Source organism: Erithacus rubecula, assembly GCF_903797595.1.
Source record: "Erithacus rubecula genome assembly, chromosome: 5".
NCBI classification, from domain to species: Eukaryota; Metazoa; Chordata; class Aves; order Passeriformes; family Muscicapidae; genus Erithacus; species Erithacus rubecula.
The window spans coordinates 23357439-23382537 of NC_136687.1; the positions used below are offsets into that span (position 1 = coordinate 23357439).

At 35.8% G+C, this 25099-nt stretch overlaps 1 protein-coding gene across 2 annotated transcripts in view; it reads right to left on the bottom strand.

Annotated features, from left to right (window-relative positions):
• Positions 1-7003: 7003 nt before the first annotated feature.
• Positions 7004-25099, bottom strand: part of GABRA2 (gamma-aminobutyric acid type A receptor subunit alpha2) — a 58468-nt gene continuing 40372 nt past the window's right edge. For both annotated transcript variants that reach the window (XM_079306925.1, XM_079306924.1), the window contains exons 6-10: positions 24913-24995; positions 21870-22013; positions 20935-21087; positions 12870-13072; positions 7004-8847 (exon numbers count right to left, since the gene is read on the bottom strand). In XM_079306925.1, the coding sequence (XP_079163051.1) occupies positions 8539-8847; positions 12870-13072; positions 20935-21087; positions 21870-22013; positions 24913-24995 (892 nt within the window). In that variant the 3' untranslated portion in view covers positions 7004-8538. The remainder of the gene's footprint in view (positions 8848-12869; positions 13073-20934; positions 21088-21869; positions 22014-24912; positions 24996-25099) is intronic.

The window sequence follows — 25099 nt, forward strand, 5'->3', positions numbered from 1 at the left end:
TTCTCCCATATGGCTTGTGAACTCTGCAAATATTACTCAGGGCCCTGTTTGCTTCTTATCCATACATAAAGCACATTGATGAAACTAAATGCATATTCATTGCAGTCTGATTTTTGGATTAAAAGTATCCTGAAGAAATATGCTATATTTTATACTATATTTATTACAGTGCTGCTAATCCCTCAGCACTCCATTGCCATAAGCAGGGACACCTTCCACTAGACCATGTTACTCCAAGTCCTATCCAACCTGGCTTTGAACACTTCCAAGGATGGGGCATCCACAACTTTGGGCAACTTATGCCAGTTCCTCACCACCCTCAGAGTAAAATATTTCTTCCTAATATCTAATTTAAGCCTCTTGTATTTTAGTTTTAAACCATTGCCCCTTCTCCTATCACTGCCTGCCTCTCTAAAAGTCCTTCCTCTTCTCTAAGCCCCCTTCAAGTACCGAAAGGCCACAATGAGATCTCCCCATAGCTTTCTCTTCTCCACGATGAACAATCCAGCTCCCTCCCAACACCAGATTCACAGGAGGTGTCCCAGCCCTCTGAGCATCTTTATGGCCTCCTCTGCACCTGCTCTAATATGTCCATGTCCTTCCTCTGCTGAGGACTCTGGACCTGGACACAGCACTCCAGCTGGGGTCTCTGCAGGCAGAGCAGAGGGGCAGAATTCCCTCCTCAAGCTGTTTTTGATGCCATCAGCCATCTGGGCTGTGAGCACACACTGTGGGTCATGGCCACATTTTCACCCATGAGAACCCCCAAGCCCTTCTCTGCAGGGCTGCTCCCTGTGACCTCTTCTCCCAGTCTGGGCTTGTGTCTGGGACGGCCCCAAACCAGGTGCAGCACATTGCACCTGGACTTGCTGAACCTCATGAGATTCCCATGGGCCCACTTCCCAAATGTGTCCAGGTCACCCTGAAAGGCATCCCTTACTTCCACTGTGTCACCTGCACTGCTCAGCTCTGTGCCACGGGCAAAGTTGGATCTCATTGTCTGTGTCCTTGATAAAGACACAAGAGTATCAATCCCAAAACAGAGCCTTGAGGGACACTTCTTGTCACTGGCCCCCATCTGCACATTGAGCCATATATGACAACCCTCTGTCTGTGTCCATCCAGCCAATTCATACCCATCATACAGTCCACATCTCAAACCCATGTCTCTCCAATTTGGACAGAAGGATGTCGTGTTCTTCATCACCCATGAAGAACATTTATGTGTTTCTTGTGAGAACGTGTGACTTTACAGGAAAAGAAAGGGTCATCCCAGAAAAATCTATAGCTTTTCTATTGAAAGACTTGGAATCAGAACACTCATTTTAAAACAAAAAAATCAAACTCAAATCTGCATCTTACTATAGTCTTTTGTTTGTTTCTAAGTAAGCTTTGTTACCCTATATATTCCCTCTGACAAATTAAGCTGTCTGGTGGGAGGTTTCTTATGCTCCACATCATTCGGTTGTTAGTGTATACCCAGCAGCAACATATTTTATAACCTTCAGAAAATATGAAACATTGCCATTTGTAATATGAATATATGAGGGTATTCTCATATAAAGAGGAAATCTGTTAAACTCTCACCAAGCTGAGGAATATTTTCTTTACAATATATTGTTTGTTTCCTTTGGGAAATACTGTCTTTAATAAAAAAGCACCTTCATAGAGGCTGTAATGGGTTGTTTAAAACAAGAAAATGAAAAACCCACACAAGTCCTAAGAGAAATGACATGAAGGAAATTAAATATTTGTGCTGTCAAAGCATTAAAAACAAAAATACAAAATGTGCTATATTTAAATTAACTTTAATAAGAAGTACAAAAAGATAATGTTAAGCAATATTTTGCATGTGGTTAATAAATATTCTTCAACAGCAAGCAGTGACACATTCAAACATAAATCCAGTTATTTCTTTTACATTTTAGAAAAGTAACAATTTTCCCAGTTAAAACAAGGTCACAAATTACAGAATATTATAATCTTCTTTAATTATTTATAACTATGAAACCTACTAAATAAGTAAACTGTCACCCAGAAGATTTTATATGACATTGATGTTCAAGGTTAAGTATACTTACATTTATCATGCAGTTTCTTGCTGTGCATATTTGATTGGTGTTTAATTTCAAAATTATTGGTTTCATTCTTCCCATTCCCTTATTTCTTTTTAATATACTGGGAGTGCCTATTTTCCAAGTCCTATACATTTTCACACCTAAGTGACTCACTAAAGTAGATTTGTCATACAATGCATAAATGTTTTCTGACTCCAGCCCAGCTGAGAAATTGCAAACCATGTATGAATCAGAGACCACTTTATTTTTACTATTTTTTAATCAAGTATAATAGCATTTAGTGTAATCACTTCCATTAAAATTAGAGTGCCTTCAATGTTTCTTAATAAAGTGGCTGTTTGGAGGGGAAAGAGTGAAGGGGTGCAGTTTAGGAAGTGATTTTTAAACAATTTATAGATACGGTGCATATGTATTCTAATAGATGTAAAGTACTACATTGCATTCCGTGCTATTGCTAAGCTACAGTAGCTTATAAACTGATAAATTCAGCCAAAATGAACATCTAATAAAGAATATCAAAAGCAGTTGGTCAAAGTAATATCTTATTTCCATCCGTCCTCAATGGCATAGTTTGATGGATAAAGTATTGGAAAACAAATATAACACTTCAAGCTGTTGAAGCTCATCCCTTTTAATATCAGATGAATAAAAGCACTCATTGCAATCATTAAAAACCTTGAATGCATAAGGACACACTCCAGAACACCTTATCAAGTAAAGTATTCACAACATTATGTAAAGAATTTGAAAGCAAAATAGAACTTTTAAATTATCCAACAATAAAAATATAATCATATATATTTATGTAGACTCCAACACTAGAGGAAGAGTATACATCATCTTGCATATTTTAAAGTATCCTCCAAATTCCTTTTTGTTAGTGTTATCACCTCATCCTAAGCTATAGCACTTTCAAAATATTCTTAAAGGACAGTAATAAATATCAAGGAAGAAATAGATGTAAGTCCTGTCTTTCAGTATGGTTGACACTTTTTTTAAGGGCTTATTTTCATGGATTAAAGAATTGACAACCCAATACAAAGCAGAGCACAGGTGTAGTTAGGTGTACTCCTTTTCTGTAAAAGTCCTGACTTCATTGACAGAGATGAACATGATGAGAATATAAGTTAGGTTTTTTTTAAATTCAGTGCAAATTTTGCTCTGATCTCCATCTGAGATGTCAAGCCCTCAAAATTTATCCTCTTCCAGTAAGATATAGTCACAGACCCCAAAAACATGTGTTAAAAGATTCACCTAGAAGGATCTAACTCTGGAAAAGTAAGTGGTATAAAGTAGAGGGAAAAAACATTTCATGTGATTAACACATGCCATGCATTGCAACAAAGTTTTGAGCCTTTAACTTCTCCTGCTAAAGGCCTAATGTCCCACACTGATTCTCAGATGGCCTCAATTAATAATTTGATTTAGAAAATAATTTAAAGTTCTATTTATTAGGGAGTTTGGGTCATCTACAGAAAATACAAGGAGATTTCCTTGACTAAAAAGAAAAAATATGAGATATTAAAGAGATGTAGCTTGAATTTTTATTGCACACTAAGAGCATTCTAGCAGAAGGTCCATCATTGCTGGGATGAGATGGAAGGAATGCTAACACTGCCTTAAAAAGAAGCATTTTGCTTTACTCAAGACTGAAGGGTGATCTGACTTTTACATAAACTCACATAATTATTTTAGCATTTCAATGTCTGTAAGAGAAAAACTTTATATGTGACATGAAATTACACCACACTCGGGGAGTCTATTTAGGTGTGTTTAGACATTTGTATAATTGTCAAACTCTGTATTTTTAATGAAACTATTTCACTTACTGGGTTTATACTAAAATGTTTTCTTCCTCTACTTTAAAACTCATTGCATGGCTTTATAAATTTTAGCATTATGTCTGCACATAATTGGGCATAGAGGATGATAGCTTCAAATCCACACTGAAATAACCTTTCATACAAATTTTTTAGGAGTGCTTCCAGCAGCATAGAGTTCATCTATTTTGTGAAGGCCAAGGCAAAGCCTTGCACTAAGCTTTCAGAATAGGAATGAGAGGTATGGAGGATGAGTGCTGACTCTCTGTGCTCAAGTGAAAGCCATGCTTTTTAAGAAAACAAAGTGTAGAATTAACAAAATTCCACTTAATTTCTGAACCTTCTTTTCTCCTTCCACCCAAGATGTTCCAAACAGCAGGAGACACACAGCATTGCATGGTCTCTTTTCACAAAGCAGTCAGTAGAGGCCTCTCCCTTTCAAAGGCACAACTAGTGTCCCTCAAGTTCAGTAGAATTTATGCAAGTATTTCCATTTTATGTGCTCTAGAAGTTACTGTCCACAACTCACATGTGGCAGTGAAGGCTCAGACTTGAAGCTGAAACAAAAATACACATTACTTCCCTCAGTGACTTCTTCCTGAATTATGTCACATTCCACTGCCATGGTAACAAAGCCATTTGTGTGCTCTCTTTTCTCCTTTCCTCCCCCATACATCCCTACTCCTCCCTGCTGCTTCTGGCTGATTTCATGCAGACAGTTTTTGGTTACTTTTGAAAAGTGTCACCACCCTGTGTGTTATCTGTAACCACTGAGAGGGGAAGGTGGTTCAGTAAGGCTCCTGATGGGTCTCTAAATGCTCTTTCCTGTGACTGTATGGGCAAAGTGGCTTCTTAATTTAGAATAATGCTAGTGGTATGAGTAGTCTCCCAAACTAAAGCTCATATCTCAGAATGCCTACCATACTATTTTTTTAAAAGATGCTCAACAATGCAGCAGTTACAAGTTGAATTAGGTCACACATGACAGGCGGAGGTAATTTAATTGGCCACAGCATAACTGAGAAGTTTTAAAGCTACTCTTCTGTCATGAAGTCTCCAGCAGACAACTCTACCTGATAAACTGTGCTGATCTCTACTTTTCATGCTGATTTATAAATTAACTGACACATGCATCCAGAAATATGTGCCCCAGTACTACACTGGAAGTCTATTCATAAACCTCATTTAGAATTACAGTAATTCAATCTATCTTTAACACCGTGTTTTATCTTTTTATTTATTTTATTAATTTCCTAAGTCATAAAATATGACACATTGACCCAAGAATAATGGGAGAAGTAAATTAGATTAATATTTCAACCAAAAAATTCACTGGCAGATTCCATGTGCAAGTCCTTGATAGAGAAGTGACTCACATTTTCTCACTCATACTCCCCACATTAAGTATTTAAGACCTGCAAGATTTACTCAAATTATAGGAAACCTCTTCATATTTGACACATAGATTTGTGGCATTATTTTTAAAATCCCAGATGTGAATTCTATACTAAATGAAATAACACAGACCCGCCCCCAACATGAAAATAAGGCCTAACTCTTATATTCTGGTATTCCTTGCATGATGCTTCATTCACTTAAATCTTTACATTTATATTCACTTAACCAATTGATAATCTCACAAATTTGCAACTTATGTTGGGCCCCTGTAAATGTTTAGCAGTGAAACAGTAAAGCATACTCCTCCTTCCCACAGAAGGAGAGTGCTTTAATGTAGACCAACTAACTAAATTATCTTCAGAGTGCCCATTTAAAAGCCTTGCTAATGCCCACAATAACTGCATGTAAATATTTAAAACATTTTGGGTTTTTTTTTTTTTCACTGAGTTTATAAGGTATGCCTACTTTTCTATACAAGTGGGCAATAAATGTAACTTTGTCATGTGATAAACTCCTGTTTGGTTTTTTACTGACTCAAGCAAGTGTAGAGAAAAGAGTCAGTGCATGAAAAAATATTGGTACCAACAAAAGCGGTAGCAGCAGGGCTGACTAACATAAGACAGCATCGGGCTTCTTGTGCAAACTGAAGATATGCTTCTTGCATGCTCTGAGTACCCAGATGTTATTTTCCAGAGAAGTCTTGTTGAAGACTTGACCATTAAAAGCCTTTGAGAAGGTCCCATTCTTGGATAAGGATAAATCCTTCCTTATCAGGTGATTGGACATGACTGAGCACACTCATATTTGGCACGAGGAGAATTCTGACTATACAGGGTCGTGCATGGAGAATTTCACAAGAGTTCAACACTGGGAAGGGTTTGAGTACCTGGGATGTAGCCAAGGGTGAAACACAAACCTCTGTTTCTCATACCCAGTGAGGTCTGGAGAGTCCCTAGATCTTGCCCATATGAACAGAAGGTAAGAACTCTCACTAGGTCACAGGAAGGAGCCCTCAGTCACAGAAAACACAATCAAGCTATTCAAGTTCAAGAGCATTTTAGCAGGGGCCTCCATTAAACTATACAGTCAGAGCCCTTTGCCAAAAACAGAGCTAAAAGTGAAGGGATTTTTCTATAGTTCTAATATTTACAATTATTTGTACATATGTACATATTTATATATTTATTCATACCTGGACAATGTGGTGTTGAAGGGAAAATTTATAATTTACAAATAAAACATTTTAAAAATGCATGCTTATCCCATGAAAAAACCTCTTTTTTATTGCTTGCCTTCTAGCCTTTTGCTCATAATCACACTATTGCACACATCTCCATGTTACATGGAAGATCTACATTTACATATAAATATATATGAAAATAAGGATATTTTTATTTTAATGTTCTGAGTAAAGTGCTCATTTTTAAGCTACTGTTGATGAGAAAGGTTTAGTCTGACAGTTTAATTAGAGGGAATTCAAGGGATACACACCTTGTCCATGCTTCTCCCTTTCTTTTATAACCTACTAAAAGTCTTTATTTGACTGATGTCAACTCTGTCTTAACTATTAATTCTATTTATAATATGCATTTGTGACCTTGGCATCTATACTGTCACACAAAGTACAAAACAGAATCACATCAAAAGCAAAGGAAAAGCAAGAAAATAAAACAGCAAAAGAAAGCAGTGTTTCTCTTTGTTGTTTTTAGCACATTTCCATGTCTTAAGATACTCTTTTATTTGATTTTAGAAATATTTGTACAACTTTTTTTAAACTCTGAACATATCTATTTTATGCACTATACTCAAGTTACTGTACAAAACTGCAATAAATGACACTATACGACTACATATGTCTCTACTAGAAGACATCATCATAAAGGTGTATCTTTTTTAAAGGTCAACTAATAACTGCTAATGTATGTGTGAATCAAAATATTTTTGATTGGCCAAGTATACTAAAATCTAAATACAGTACACAATTATTATTTATGCTATGATTTACCAGGCCTTTAGGGGCATAAAGAATCTTTGCAAAGGCTCAGAAGAAAAACAATTTTACTGATAGTATTAAATGTTCTTATAAAATTGCCAATGGCAGATCCAATTTTGTTGTATTTGTTTATATGAAATACAGCTGATGCCTACTGATGATGCATGACCTTTTATTAAAAAAATAACATTCAAATCTTAGCAAAATCATTTCTAGTATACAAAGTTGTTGTAAAGTTATGTCAGCGAAATGTAAAGTTGCAATTTACAAAAGCAGCAGTAAATTTTATTATATGGACATATTCCTGAACTTAAATCATGGTTCTTGTTTCCCTTGAAAACAGTGCTTCCTGGGACAAATACAGGTAAATATTTTAATGGCAGGCTTTAGGAAAACATTAAGCAAAGAAAAAAAAAATAATATTATATTACTGATAAACTTAAACGTGAAAAATTTCTAAGTCATTCTATAAACCTGAAAATAATTCAATTAAGAACAAAATCAAAAATAATAATAAAAAAATCCAGTTTTGCTGAACCAGACATCCAGCTTAGTAATATCAAATAAATAAAACAGCGAAAAAATAAGTATGTAACTAGCAGAAATTGGTTGATATTGAATTTGATTAACCCTTTTCCCTGCAATCAATTAGGTAAATTTATTAACAACTTCAAAGAGGACAGAAGTAAGAAACTTGTGGCTTTTGCCACATAGTAGTTGTTTACTACCTCTTCAGTCTAACTTGTATCCAGAGAGTTTGTGAAGAGCAGAACTGCACGACCTCCGTACTCTGTTATGTACATGGGTACTGCTGTTGTATGAAACAATTACACCTTTTTAAAAAAATCACTTTTTTAAATGACAGTTTCTTTCACTAAAGTAGAATTAGTTACTTTATAGAAAAATATTTTAACTTTAAATTAAAAAAATACTGCTCCTAAATAATTATGTAGGATCGCATCTTCATCTCATTGTACGGAGAGAATATAATTCTGTATATTTGAATTCTAGTTTAACAGAAGTCCCCTGGGTTAAACTTTTAAAGAGCTGGCTGTATTTGCCATGGGTGCTATCTGTTTACAGACCCATGAACTAACACTGTGTCCCTCCTTTGGAGACACACAGACAAGACATTTATATACACACTGTACATAATGGTTCACAGATTAGCAGTTATTAGTCGGACTGTACATAGCGAACAACCTATCTGATTAGAATGATGCTTGAAGTCCTCAGTGCAAGTCAGCTTTTAGGTTGATGGTGCAAAGCCAAGTAAGACAGGCTCCCTGTTTAAATATGTAGCCCAATACACTAAATTAAAAGTACCAAATAAGACTGGAAACACTATTCTAGACATTCTGTCAATTTTGCTAACACTGTTGAATGTCTTCTTTGCTTCTTGTGGCTTCGCTTCTGGTTTTGCCTTGTTGGGTTCTGCAGTTGTAGCACTCTTGGAGATGGTTGGTAGCACTGAGTCCTTGGTAATATTTGGAGCATAGTTGGCAACAGCCACTGCATAGGCATTGTTTTTCTTAATGACAGATGCTTTTTCTTTTTTCTATTGGAAGACAGCAGGAAGTTAAATATTTCATGTATCTTTGCCAGAACAGAATTAATTAAATATAATTTCAAAAGTAAAAGAAAGAAGTGAGCATATCAAAATAAATACCATGCTGATAAATTCAGATATAAAGACATTTCCAGTCTATCCAAAAAAGCTGAAGTGACATAAGATTGCTCTTGCACCATCAAATGCCCTACTGAAGTTACGTGAGGAAGTCTCTGTTACTGTGATTATAAACATAACTGGAAAAGAGTTGGCCTTTCTCCACTGGCTTTGCATCTGTCTCCTTACAACAGAATTGCAAGTCAGTTACAATGTTTTTTGTGGAGATTGCATGTCGTTATAGTAAAATTAAAATTAGGCCACTTTTCTCCCATAAAACTAGCATGACTATTGTTTGGGCACATCATAACATACCACTAAAAAATAAATTAGTTTCACTTAAGGGTATACATTTTTTAGAGGCTCTGGGGAAATGTGTTTACATATATATATATATATATATATATATATATATATATATATAGATGTAGATATAGATATAGATATAGATATATAGACACACATATAGAGAGGTCAAAAAGAGATGGCAATTAAGTAGAAGAAGGAATCCAGACTGGTAGTTTTAGAACTGAGCTGAGATTTAGTCATAAAACTATTTCTGTTTTTCATAAATTATTGGTTAAAAAACTCTTAACAACGATGAAAACAGAAGCTAAAAAATGTCAGAAGATAAGGAAAGTGGGATGGAATTCATTTAATGAGGCTCAGAAAAGGGTAATTTAAGCCTTGCACCTGAGGAGGAATAAGCTATGCACCAGTGCAGGTCGAAGTTAATGGGTTGGAAAGCAGCTTTGTAGAAAAAGCCAGGAGGTCCAGGTGGCCACCAAGTTGAACACAAGTCAGCAGTGAGCCCTTGCACAAACAAAAGCCAGCAGCTTCCTGGGCTGCAATACAGAGTGCTGCCAGCCAGCCAAGGGAAGTCATAATTCCACTTGACTCAGCTCTGGGAGGCACATCTAGAGTGCTGGATCCAGTTCTGTGCTTCCCAGTTCAAGAGAGACATGGACATAATGAAACTAGTCTAGTGAAAGACCACAGAGATGATTTAAAGCCTGAAGCATCTGAAATATAAAGGGCCAAGAGAGCTGGGGCTGTTCAATATGGAAAAGAGGAAGCTCAGGGGAAATCTTATCAATGTATGCAAATATCTGAGAATAAAGAAGATTAGACTTTTCCCAGTGAAATCCAGTGGAAGGACAAGAGGCAATGAGCACAAAATGAAATAAAGAATATTCCACTTTAGTATTAAAAAGCCTCCATTTTTTATTATAAGCATGATCTAGCACTGGCACAGGTTACCTAGAGAAGTTGTGGAATCTTCATCTTCAAAGATATTAAAAAAAATACCCAGACAATGACCCTGAGCAACCACCCCTAGCTGACCCTGCTTGCACTAGGGGAGATAAATTTAATGATCTCCAGAGGTCAATTCCAACTTCACCGATTGTGTGCTGTTTTGGGATTGTGTATGCTTTCAAAGGGCTAAAGTTCAACCGGGGGCAGAGCAATGGAGAGTCCATGTGCACACATGGGCACAGGGATGTGTAGGGAATGAATTCAGGCTTGGGGTTTTAGACCAATACAAAGGTTCACAGACTAGCTCTGCAATAAGATTTTAATGATGTGAATTGATCCAGTGCTTTGCAGCAGTCTCAGACTAAGGAATCTCTAATAACCTACTAGAATGGAAGGCAGCTTCTCAGGAAGCAATATATATATATTGTTTACATATATATAAACTAACATATATCATTTATATATAAAACATAATAAAATAAAATAATGTGATTTAAAATATATGTATGTAATTTAGAGACAAGCAAATAAATATTCAATTTAATCCATCTCTTCCACAAAACACAGAATTAAGCAGATGAAGAAATAGTTAACTTCTGGATCATATAAGAACTCATCAGTTGTTGTATTGGTTGGTTTTGATTTTTAATCTGATGGAAGTGACACAAGTAAGAGAATTCTTTTGACATTTCTCATATAGCTGCATTTCAATTTTTTACTTCCACTGGGAGGCATCTATTCCACTTGCAATTTTGGTTTTAAATTACATTTAATTTGGTGTTTATCTGGGCCATCTAAAAATCTTGCTAAGATCTTCATGGTTAGATGTTGTGCCCAAGATATCCTGTTTTATAAGATGGTGTCACATAAAAAGAAAATGTGGGAATCAGATGGGAATTCAGTATTGTTCCCTATTGACTGGAGAAAAATAGTTGATCAAATATGTAGCTTTTTTCTGCACCTGCTTTTCTTTGAGGCAAATTCCATGTCAACAGCATTTAGACAAAAATTTCCATATAATATGAACACAGATGACTGTCACTGAGGAAACATATTTCATTTTAATTGGTGAAGAGTAAGGCTGGCTTTAGGTGTACAGATGCATTCAGCTAAAAAACAGGAGCAAATTACCAAATCAAATTATGAAAGGAACACTTTAATTCATCTATAAGTCCTTCCTTTCAGGCACAATTAGTGTGTTCTTAAAAATCTGTAATACCATTAATGAGACCTGCACAATAAAGCTGAGCCATATTTTTGTATGAGAAACCATGACTATGTTAAAACTTGGTTTTTTGTTAAGTCAGTTTGAAAAAGGTAGAGAACGGGACATAGGGACGGTATATAAATCTTAGAATATAATGGATACTGTTGTCACTCCTAGGGAAGGAATACTGCCTAGCTGTTAAACAACTGCCACTCCTAAAATCATAAAACAACCCTGCAGTATTTGAAGGGAATAAGCAGAGGATGATCAGAGTTGATAAGGGCTTCCCACATTACTACAATGCCAGGGCAGTGTGCCAGTCTGAAAAGCTTCACTCATGACATGTTGATAAACTTGCCCTGATTTACCTCTAGCATGAATAAACTGATCCTGAAGTTATGGATAGCTCATGCCCTTCCAGAAGTCACAGGGAATTATAAAGAACAAACATTTCTTCTAATCCTCCTTTACTATTAACTGAACACTTTGCTTCTTTATGCATTCAAAATTTTTAGAAATCAGTTAATGAAACCTGCTTCACATTTACTACAATCATTTGGGAAGCAAATAAAATTCTGTTTTAAGAGGAATCACAGAAATTGTGCATTTCTCAGAAGAAATGTTTTCATTGGCAAAATCAAGGACTGAGATAGAAAAAAGGATGAAATATATTCAATCAAAATGAATGAGCTTTAATAATTGTTCTGTGTTGTTACAATTCTAAACTGCAAACATACAAATTTAGGTGTGTCACCAGCTCATTATGTGTGTGAAATGAGAAATTCTGTCAGGTTAAAATCCTTTGCTCCATCATGGCTACACCATTATGAAAACCAGAAAATTAAGGCATGACTGTTTCTGTGTTCTCAAAGCATCAATATATCATGGGTGAGGAATTTTGTACATCTGTTATCTAACGCAGCTTTAAAATTAGTGTCTAGCTATCATTAGTAATAAGTTTCAGATTACTGGAAGTGTTCAGAAGTTCTAGATTTTTTTTACTCATAGTACTTACATATATGGATTTTAATTTGGTTTTAAAAAACTTACATACCATGAAAACTAATATACATATTTCTGAATTTTTTTTCTTATTTCCAACCCAATTGAATAAAAAAAAAAATTAAAAGCGGTCAACCAATATAATCTGGATTAAATTTTATGAATTACCAGATAAATAGTTGTATCTGAGGAGTCAAAAATCAAGACAGACAGTTCCCAAAATAAAAAAAAAAAAAGAGTTCTTGATAACTAAATCTGCATTAGTGAGACAAAATAAGATTAGCTACATAAGGGCAGATATATTTCTGTTCAGGACAGAAAATACATCTACATTCTTTTGATTTAAAGCATCTTCCTTTTTTTTTTTATATAGCAAAATATCAAAACAATATTATTAGAGCTGGTTTAGGCAATTGTCTGGAAATAGAACTATTTCCTTAGGACTTACCTTATCATTCACTACACTTTTTCCATCCCAGGCCCATCCTCGTTTTGTGAAATAATTTACAGTTGCAAATTCAATTAATGCAGAGAATACAAATGCATAGCAAACAGCAATAAACCAATCCATAGCTGTTGCATATGCTACTTTGGGGAGTGAATTCCGAGCACTGATGCTTAGTGTTGTCATTGTCAACACAGTTGTTACTCCTGCAAGGGAACACAAAAACAGAACATCAACAATTTCACTTGGCTTTTGAATGTTAGCAAAAATAGACCAAAAAACATTATGGTATGTTTTTGAAACACAATGCAAATTTTTATTCTGAGTTGGTGACAAACATTGCTTAAATTACATTAAATGTTGTATCTGGATTTTCCTTTGAAATTGTTTCAGTTCAATTTTTTGTCTAAACTTCCCCTTTTTAATGAGCTGATGATTTTGATTACAGAATTTTTCTTTTAAAAAAATAAATATTTTAAGGAACAAAATTAATAATTTCTTCACAGATTCATAATAATTAGCAACATTACAGTAATAATGAATATTAAGTTAATGTTTGGTAGCTGGCTTCTCTGCAAGTGCTGCAGGTCGGGCACCCATATTTACTGAAATTACCACACAAATATACTTTTGTTATGAGAATTTTTTCTTTTCTTTCTTTTTTAAAGTAGCTGTCTTACTAACCATTCAGTGACATACCCAAAGACATAAACAAGGTAAGTTCTCATTCAGGTAACTTGGATTCTTTTCTAGAACAGCACTGATTTGAAATGACAGATTATTGTAACTGTAGTATGTATCAGAAGACAAGAGTTGGTGATGCAAGAACTTGTGCACTCACTGTGGTAGTTACTAAAAGAACTTTGCAGTACTTTTTACATAATTAGGACCCATTAAATGCAAAAAAAAAAAAAAAAAATCCCTCCCAAAAGAATCAGGAAGAAGATACATGGGAGGAAAGGAAAAGAAGAACTTTTTTCTGAATCAGATTTAGCAAGCAGAAATCCATAGCCTTATCCTTAAGTAAATCAGTTCTCCCACCTCAGGCTGAATCACACTTAGACAAACTAAACTATTCCCTTTGTGGCACACCATTAAGGACGTCTCCAGAATTAAAAGTGACACAAAGTGATAAACTTAGCACAGATCAGCAAGCCTACACTTCACTGTGACAGGCAAAGGAGATGCCATGGCAGAAATATTAGTAACAGCACATCACAGCTTCAACAAATGCACACTCATAAAATTGTTGTAGGAGGTTTCCCAAGAGAAAGTAAAGTCACTCTCCCTAAGCCTGATCTGCTGTCAGCAATCTGTCACCTGGGTTCTGGAGGACAGACATAGCTCTGATTTTCCATCAGGAGAAGAAGCAATTTTAACCACCGTGTGAAAGAGAGGCAGCAATTATATGAGACCTCCTCAGACTTCACAATTTTCATCCTTTCAGGAAAGAAACTCCATCTCTAAAGGTGCTACAAAGGGTGGCAGAGCAAAGCTAAGTGGACTCAGCCTCAGGGCTTTCTGTGGTCTGTGCAGCAGGGAAGGCAACACACAGAAACATCCTGCTGAGTCACACAGTATCAAGACACTTTAGCAAATATAAATCTCTAATTGCTGTTTTTTCAGCCTCCATAAATTAAATAAGTGGATTTGTCCTGGAATCAGCCATGACACTGTTGGTATCTACAAGCCTACACACTGAAAAGAAAGCAGCCATCATACAGTACACTATGAAAATCTGTAGACAAAATATATTTTGTAAAAATTTAGTCTCTCCTAAAACTTACAGAACATATGGCATAATTATTTTCAGCACCTCAGGGAAAAGACAGCCTATCTTACATTTAAAATTATCACATGTAAACTTTAACACCAGTCCTAAGCTGCAGATAAATCATTATAATTATACAGAATTATCAGTAAACTGAATGTTTCTCAGATATAAGGTGACCTTATCTACATGTAAATATATACAGTTGCTAAGGTACTGCTCATTTTAAATCCCACTTTATAGAATAAATTAATCTTCTGGAAACCACATTGACTTCTTCAGAAATCTGATTTAAGATTTACTGCTGACCTTTCCTAGTCTCACTTAAAACATTGTGAATTTATATCTTGTTACCACTTGACAATTTCTCTAAAAAGTTCAGCAAGTTACACCACTTTGTGACCCAAATGCTAATCAAGCAGCACACTGTCAGACCATTGCTGACATACTTTAATTTATTCCTTCACTTTATAAATCCAGTAATGCTCAAGCTCCACAGTCACTTAACCTGAAGTGAATGGGAAAAAATTGGACAGAAAATTTAATCTGTAATATCTGTCAGTTTAGGATTCTCTAGTCCTTTTATATTGCTATTATTCTTCAGAGAAAAGACAGATGATTTTGCACATTATAGTTAATTTGGAAAACCAGTTTTATCAAGTTTTTTTTATGAAAAAGCACTGAATAGAAATAACCTGCCTCCTTGCCAGTGCTAAACCTGAGGGGATTGAAAAGTTATTAATGTGGAAGAACAGGTCAACTTGTGAAACAAAACTCATTTCTTTTACAAATATTTAACTTAAAACCCCACAAAACCCATGCACTGGTCAGAACAAAACTGTTCCTCATTGCTTATCCAATTCATAACACTAGTGAACTAAAATTGGTATAAAGAACAGTGAGTAGAGTGTAGCTCCTACAATGAAGTAGTGTCAAAAAAAATATTTAAAAGGCTATGTAAAGACTGCATATTTTCTATACTGTAGAAAAAATGCAGTTTACATACAGGTCAAGAACTATCTCCTACTGCCCAGCACCCACAGATGGGGCAACTGAATTGATGCCAGAAGAAACAGTCACATATTATTTTGTAAGGGACCATGAGCAGTCATCAGTTTGTCTTTGAAAAAGATCCAAAAAATCAACCATTGACATTTCCTTTATCCAAAGAAGCCCAAGCATTTTCTTACTTAACAGTAAACATCCTCACAAGGTTCATTCTCAGCAGTGCATGCCAATAAAGCTAAATATCTTCTATCACTACAAGTTTATCCATTCCAGCCAAGACTGGAGCTATTTCATTGCCTGGGATTTTTTAGTTTTTCTTTTTTATATGGTGCTGCTTTTGAAACAGCATTTGCTTCCTGGGAGAGAAAATCCCTTTCCAGAGCTGCAAATTCAACACTTTTCACCAGCACAAAACTTATACCTCTGGAAAATACCAGCTCTGTTATGCTTGTAGCAGTGGAAGAGGTAACCTGAAAAACTAGAAATATCTAACTAGAAACAGAGTGGAAATTGCAGCAGCTAACACATATATATTAAAGTTAAAATCTATCATGATGACTACTTTATGCCCACATTACATGCAAAAGTCAGGGTACTCCTTGACAGGGACAAATTTTTGGACCTTAATTTCACTTCTTGTGTATTAGCTGATTTTTCAAATTTGAAGAGACTTTAGTCAACTAAACATATCCTAGCCTTTTGTGCTAGAATGGAGATGCTTCCTTTGAAAGGGAAAAGGCTAATTAATGAGTTACCAAAGGACAGTTCTGTAATAAGCTGCAAGTACTTTGTAGAAAATGTTTTAAATGTGCTTTATATCCTGTAATTTCAGGGTACTTCTCCCACTATATTATCCTTTCTTCACAGAAGTTTGCAGAGTTACACATAATGGCTGAAGAATGTATCACAGAAGGATTGATAAGCTTTTTTTTTTTAATTTAGGAAGTTAATCTCATTGTTTTATTCCTTTAACAGCAATTGCAAGTGAGTTTTGGAAATTAGATATCCCAAGTTAGTCTAAAACCCAAGGAGATTCATAAACACCAATAAAAGCAGAAACTTGTTGACCATTTCAGAGATACAGATTACTACTTCATTTTATCATTCCAAGACCAAAACAGTTAGAAGTGCAAACAAAAGCTAAACAATTATGTATGTAGCATGATATTAAAGTATTGCAACAAAACATTTGGCTGCACACTATGTTGTTTGATTTTATTTACTCAATGTATGTGTGTTACTAGAGAATGCAATGCAAAAGGAATGTACCATGATTTTGATCAAACACCAGCAGGTAAGTCTGAAAAACCATTGAGAGAAAGATTACAGAAAATAGCTCAAGCACTCTGTCTACACTTTTTACCAAAAGAACAACACAAACCACCCTTTTTAAATAGCTTGGGAGGCAGAAAAGTTGAATTCAATCAGTTGAGTAAGCTAGGTATCCATCCATATGATGTTGGTACCATGCTGCTTCACTGCATCAATACAGAGCAGTGGAACACAATGTCCCATTGAGCAGCAGACAAGCTTATTCCCTAAGCCCAGTGACAAGTGCTATTTACCCAAGGTCCAGGAAAAGTTGCATGCAATTATGCCATCACTGGAATATGAACTAGTGTCTTCACACATCAATAAGTTGAGGAAACATATTAGTTTGCTTGCAGCCAGCTCAGTCTCTTATTCAGGGCTAGTTTTCCATTACCCACTGCCTATCACTGTATTATTATATCCACATTTACAAGAAACACAAATTAGGAAATTATAAACACAAACATATGAGTGGTGGGATATCTCTAAAAGCACAAAAGATAACCTGCAGCATGGAAAAGGAGAGAAGAATAAAGTCAATTGAGTTTTTTTTTTTCAATTAAATGGGAAATGGTACTTTTCTATAGAATTGTTCAAAAGGATGGGTCTCTATTATGCAATTCCCATGTACAAAATAACCAGAGAACAAATCTGAGCTTTTCTTAGGTTCCACTTTCTGTAGTGTCACAATTTGAAAGTTGCTTTGGGTTTGCATGGCAAGGTTTTGCTAGTGGGGGGACTACAGTGGTGGATTCTGTGAGAAGCTGCCAGGAGCTTCCCCCATGCCTGGGAAATCCAAAGCCAGCCAGCTCCAAGAGGGACCCACCACTGCTGACCAAGGCCAAGCCCAAGGGCAACACTGGCAGTGCCTCTGGGGTTACATATTTAAGATGGAAAAAAAATTATATTGAGCAGAAGAAACTGCAGCCAGAGAAGAGAAGTGAGAATATGTGACAGAAACAACTCTGCAGACACCCAGGTCAGAGGAGAGGGAGGGGGAGAGGGAGGAGATGCTCCAGGCACCAGAGGAGATCTCCCTGCAGTCTGTGGTGAAAACCATGGTGAGGCAGCTGTGTCCCCACAAAAGAACAGCCTTGAGGAGGCTTTGACACCACGGTAAGCCTGTGCTGGAGCAAGCTTCCAGCAGGACCTGCAGCTCCACAGGGGACCCCCATGCTGGAGCAGTCTGTTCCTGATGGACTGCACCCCATGGAAAGGACCCACATCAAGAACAAGTGAAAACAGACACAGGAACACAGAGTAACAATAAAATTATCACAGTGAACTGACAAAAGAACACAGCTATGTGAATTTAAAATTCTTCATCTTGGACAATATAATAAATATTAAAACTATTTAAGTTCTTTCCTGCTTCAGTTAACAAAGAATATATGCCTAACTACATTTATTTTATCATTATCATTGATACTCCATGTGAGTTAAAACATAGATAACTGTAGAACTAAGAAAACTAATTCCTGATTTTCTGTCACCTGCATTTAATGCTGCTATTCAAATATGTGATGCTTCTAAATGCTATGACCCATTAAAAATGAAGCAAGAATCCAATAAGCTGCACAAGATTAGTTTTGCTAATATTGTTGACACTAGATACATAACAGTAAACACATTACTAAATGAAACAGATTGTAATCTTGCAGTAAATGAAGGCATTATGAACGAGTCTTATTCTCTTTCATTAAGAATGCAATCAGATTTATCTGCTAGAGAAAACACATTCAAGACTCATCTAATCAACAATGACAAAACTTTCTTCTTCTAATAATTTAAGCAAAGTTGAAGTAATATAGCATTAGGCCATAATTCATTTGGGATGGGTAGGTCAACAATATTAAGTAGGTGCCATAAAGAAAAGGGATTAAAGAGCTCACTGTAAAATAAGCCTCATTATACCAACCCCTAGTGTTAACCTAGAACATGAAATCACATTGCATGAGAATAGAAAGGGAAAAGTAACTTCTTTCACCCATGAAATAATACATGCTAAGTGTGCTTTGAATAACTAGAAGTTATGTTTCTTTAAAAGGAACAGTATTCCAGTAGCTGATCTTCAGCTCTCAAGAAGGCCATAGAAATAAATTTCTCACTGATTTTTATTGATTTTCAAAAACACTTTGTCAAAACCAATAACTTCTGTTTAATTATATTTTAATATAGATATATTTAATATCGAATGCAAAGATGGATATCTAGAAAGTCACTCCTCCATATAAAAACCAAAAATTAAGTATGAACACTAAAAGTGTTCCTCTAGAATTTTTATATTCCCTGCTTAATGTAGTTTGTTGCATTACTACTGTAACATGGCCCCAATGAAAAAGGCTAAGCCTGAGGAGCACAGGCTGCATGCTAGGGCTAAGGTTTCTCCAACAGGCAGAGCCTGGATGTGTCTTGTTTCCCTGGGTGCAGGGTGCCAGTCTACCCTGGCTGGAGGGAACAGAGCCCTGAGTGGCACACAGGGTGCATGTCTGTGCAGCAGGAATAAAATACTAGCATAAAACTGCTATGTCTGCAACAAACCCATAGTTCTTTCAGGTTTCATGTCAGTGAGTGGTGTGATTCTGTTCTTTCAGCCCTCCTATGCTCTTCTCAAGACACCCTGAAGCAGGACACTTCATTACCCACGTTATACTCAACTCCAGGAGAGCAAAGCAGCAGGCTGCCATGCAGACACTACTTACTTTCAAATATATATATAAATTACACAAAAAATAAATCAAGAACAAAGAAAGGGGTGTGCAGGAAGGGACACATTTCAGGAAAATTATCCCAGGGCTTTGTTATGGATGGAGTGCCTTGTTAAAGGGACACAGTAACAGAAATTGCATTTTAGGAAGAGCAGATGTGAGACTTTTTTTTGGAGAAACTAAGTCACACTGTTCTGGAGTGGCTCAGTGTAATGGAGTGGCTACAGAAAATGGCAAAAACAGAGACATTGAAGGATTTGACAATGTACTTGCAAGGCTGGAAAACAGGAGTGCACATTTTCATAATCAAAAATGGATAAATTCAAAGAATATTTTGAAGAAGGATGAAAAAAATCTGCCTGATAGCTGCCTGGAAAACCATGGTAGAATTCTGGTCCCACTGAAACCACTGACCTGTTTCATCTGACTCATACTCAAACCTGCAATTTTCACAATGCTTTGGGTGGCATGTTCTCTACCAGAAGTGACAGTAAATGCTTTGTTGTGCATCATACTTAATATGCATTTGAGTTTGGCCTATTTTTTGAAGAGTACATGATGTTTACTGATGACTAATCACACAATTTTATGCAGCATTTTAGATGGCTGATTCCACACAGACATTCATTTTCTTGTGGTAATCTCTTTTTCTTTAAAAGCAAACAAATTATATGAACTTTATTTCAAAAATAAGAAAGACATTTCTAACTTTGAGAAACACATTTCTACTGCTCTGCTGAACCTGTCTGCTGCCTCACAGTAATCTCCAATTTGAGTTAGTGAAAAAGTCTTGCCCAAAACTCCAGAATAGGGTTTCTTTAAAAGAACTTCAACTTGAAATTTTAACTCAAGTAATTCAACTAATTCAAATGTAATTTGCCTCATTTACAAATAATTTTAGAAATCTGCTTATCTACCAAGTACCAGAATACTTGGATAATACCAAGGTAAGATATTTCAGGAAATCATCTAAGTCTACTAAATTTACTTTTTAAATAGAGCCATTATAATGTTTTTCTATTATGTGATTTTTTTTTTTCCTCTTAAAAGAATCAAGGATATATGAAGACAGTTTGCTTGTACATACAAATTTCCAGAATCTCTGGGATTCTCGGGAGATATGTAAGGTGTAGTTGAAAACTGTTTGGACAAGAAATCATGTCACATTCCACAAGCACTTGAACTTTAATGAATAAGCCCTTTACTTCAGAAGGACTTTCTAGCATCTTCAGCTATTGCAAACAGAGCTGATGCTAGTCAGTATACTCACCAAAGACTGTCCTGGCAGGTACAGATTCTCTGTTCAGCCAGAATGACACTTGAGACAGAATGACAGTCATGATACAGGGGAGGTAAGTCTGAATGACAAAATAACCAATTTTTCTCTTCAAGTGAAAATGAGCCGTCATTACTGTGTATTCACCTAGGTGACACAGACAGGAAAACACGATGAAACAAAAGGTTATCATCTCAAGAAAGTCCACTTCTTTGATTAGAGAAAGTTTGCTGTATTTATGAGAACCAAATGCTCTAGGGTTATATTGTACCAAAGGTACTTTGTAATAGAAAACATCCTATAGAATGTAAGAAAGATTTTGAGTACAGCTATTTCTTATTCCCACTGTGTTCCATGAAAGATGAGTGTTCAGGAACTTCCAGGAACCCTTGTATGCTCTGACAAGTACTTCAGCCTTGGAGGCTTCTGCTCATAAGCAACTCTGCATTCACACCAGAGCTCTCTGAGAACTTAATCATGGTTATAAAGCAGCCATGGGGGTCCATCACAGCCCAGCATGTGCAGGAAAAGTCTAGAGAAAAACTACTAGAATAGTCTAGTCAAAAACATGATGGAAGGAAAACATGATTGAAACCTGTCTGCTTCACCATTCAATAGACAAAATCTATGTCATTCACAATATGAAATTTAACAAATATCCCAACCCTGGGTTTGGGACAAATGTTAAGATTTAACACAGAGCTCCAGATAGAATTTTAAAAAACAGTAACTGAGGGCAAGTTCTCCTCTGCTATCACCAGTTAATTATAATTTGAAAGAATCAGTGAAGTACTGTTTTGTGTTACTTGTACAGTACATGCCTAATAATCACATCTTGCAACATTCTTTTTCAGAAGCCTTTAACACCACCCAGAATATAGTTTTCACAGACAATAACTGCCTTTTTCTCCAAAATATCTTTTACTAACCTGTACTTGACTTAACTGTCTCTTTTCCAATTGTTTGGCCTAGAAGATCATACTGATTCAGTCTTGAGCCATCTGGTGCCACTTGCACTGAATCTGAAGCATTATAAGTCCAAATGTATGTCACTTCTGAAGTTGTGTATGCATCTGAAACAAGGTGAAATACGTTGTTAGCAATTTCAATTAAACAGCTTCCATCAAAACTCACAGAATTATAAGAGCTACTCATTTTTCAAATAAAAACTCACTCCAAAGAATTTAAAATTATGTGGTAAAAAGTATATTTGGCTGTTTAAAATAGCTTTACTGTAAAGTGCCTATTGCAGCATGGGAACAGGGCACTCACTTGTGATCTTACTAACCACAATTCATTTCATTAAACTACAAACAACATCTATTCCACACTGTTGAAAGACTTGCCAGAAATTACATACTATATGTATCCTATAATTTGTGATAAGGCAGATGAAAACAGATATGATTTGCAAGATTTAGGACACAACATTTTTAAAAATTCATTCCTGTGTAGTTCTGACCTTCCATTGTCTCCACTCTCACCTTTGGGGATGTATCACAAAAATTTTATTATTGTTTGAAATCCAGACTAGCAGTGACAACATCCTGCTGCCTTGTCCGGCCTACCCTCTTAAATTTCACTAGTTGACATTACTTGGGGGGACACACCAACATTAAACAGGCTGCTCTCTCTGTACATTCATGATCAAATATACATTTAGCCTGTCTCTTAAAATAAACTATAGGAAAGTAATTCAACACTGTATTTTAAACAGCACTAAGCTTCTCCAGTAAGTAAGAAAAAAAAAATAGTATATCCTGAAAGTTTTTCCAGTCTAATATCTATTAACAAATGGAAAATAGAAGGAAAAGGGTAAATCACTGATGGAAGAAGGTGTGTGTTCATTTTGATTGACCAAGACAAGTACACTTTAAATCTTACACCATAATTGCTATGCAATTAAAAAGTAAAGCATCATTACTGTTGGTCTGCAAACATTTTCACTTGAGAAATCTCTAGAGGCTTCTCAGAAAGTAGCTTCTTCATGCAACTAGCCATAAATTGCATGACTAAGAAAATCTAGCAAGTGGGTAGAAAGTAGATTTTTAACACTTCCCATTTATCCTTCCAGCTTTCCACAAAAATATCTCTGCTTTAATGCAAACCAGCAATATGGCAAATTGTTGATTTGTCTCCATTCTCTTCACTGTCAGCTAGACTTTTTGAAAAGAATAAAGAAAAGCAATCTAATAAGCTGCAGCTTCTCCCATACATTCAGTTTGGCTTTTCTCTTATGTATAAAAAGAGACATTCATAAATGCTGATGATCCTCCTAGCAACACAAGATTAGCAGCATATGAAGAACTGTGACAAATATATACCACTGGCAAACTTGCCTTAGTTAAACCAAAATCCTCAGGACTCCTGCTTATTCTCACCACTATTCATCATTCAGATTCTATCCCAGAATAAAAGCTGAAAAATGGACAGTTGTCTAAAAATGAGTCCTAGGTAAAGAAATAGAATGTGTGTGAAGCCATTCAAAATGAACAGAAATAAGAGTCCACTGAAGGTGCCAACAGGCTGGAGCACAGATGACTTTGAGGGAAATGAAAGACACCTTTTTAAAAAAATCACATTTCAAACATTTAGAATTCTTTTTATTATTAGAAAACCATAGAGAGAAAAAACAGCAAGCTGGTAAGAAAAACAAACAATCAAGACCAATAAAGAGAGAAAAAAGCAAGTGGTTCACACAAAGTCTAATACACCTAGTCATAAGGGATTCCAACCTAAAACTGCTCATGAAGAAAGTAGCCTTTTGGCCTGAGTATGAGTTTCACTATTACAGGAGTTTTCAAGTTGTTTTGAGGTTACATATGAGTCTTTTTTTTTCTGCAATGCCTCATAAATCCAACATGCCTTGCTGGGCACATTTATCTAAATATTATTAGCCAGTACCCAATTTTGGCTGACATCTCTGGTGTCAGTTATTTAGGCTGCATTATGTATTACAAATATAATATTGAGGGGCCAGGAAAAGGCTCCATGTTGCTAACAGTATTCATTCTAATGATCTTTTATCTCCATAGCTAAGATTTCCTTCAAGTGTGGAAACATCATCAGAAGAGCAGCTTTGTTTAATTTGCCACAAACTCCAAGGAAAAGGGATACTGGAGAGAGTTACAGAGAGGCACAGTGCTATGACAAGCATCATGTGGTTAATGATGTCCTTAGTGGCAGCATATCCCCTGTTTTGTATTCTGTGGTTGCTGCAATTATTGTAAAGTCAGTCAGAATCTATAGGTTTTAACTTGTTTCCTCTAAAAAAACCAATTTCCTTTCCTGGGCCCAGCAGAGAATGTAGGCTGCAGCCAATGAAAAACAAAAAAAAACAAAAAAAAACCAAGAAAGCTTTTAGTGTACAGAATCCAGGAAATATATAAAATGAAGAAGAAAAAGAATGGCTGCAATTTCACTAAGAAAGTGCAATAATGCTGCTGTTAAAAATAATACCACTGAGGTCAAATCTCACCTGTCTGTAGTATGCAGATCCACTAAAGAATGAAATTTTTTATCACATAAAGCTATTTGTTATTGCCTTTGTTGACTAAGAACATTAAAAATATCATTAACAATAAAGAGGAACTAAATTGTCAGGATAAATTTGAAAAACCCACTCACTGAGGCCTTTGATCTGTTCTCTGCTAATACTACACAGGCTGTGTGCAGCCAGTTCTGTGTTTGTCAGCATGAACTGCACACTGCAATGAAAGCAGACCAGTGCAGTGTTGATCAGGGGCAAAGTTTTTAATGTTAACTAGAGTAATGAAATCTTTAAAATACACTAGAAGACACAACACTTGAGTAGAGATAAGAGATTTTGATGGGTCAGGTTACTTTTTTTTTTTTTTTTAAGTCCCATTTTTCGGTTTACATTTCTCATGTAGCAATTTACTGAAACAAAATTGTGCTGAGAAATGTTAGATATTCACTAACCAAAGGCTGTACTTCACATTATATACTTACAGCTGCCAAATTTCAGTGGGCATGAGTGAGCATCCATAGGGAAGTCCTCCAAGTGCATTGGACATTCAGCTTGGACTGTAAGCCTAAAAGGCAAAAGAACTCTATGCATTTAAGTCATTTAGCAGGACAAAAAAATCAGTTCCACAGAGCTGAACTGAGTTCATGCTGATTTAGTAGACTGAATTGA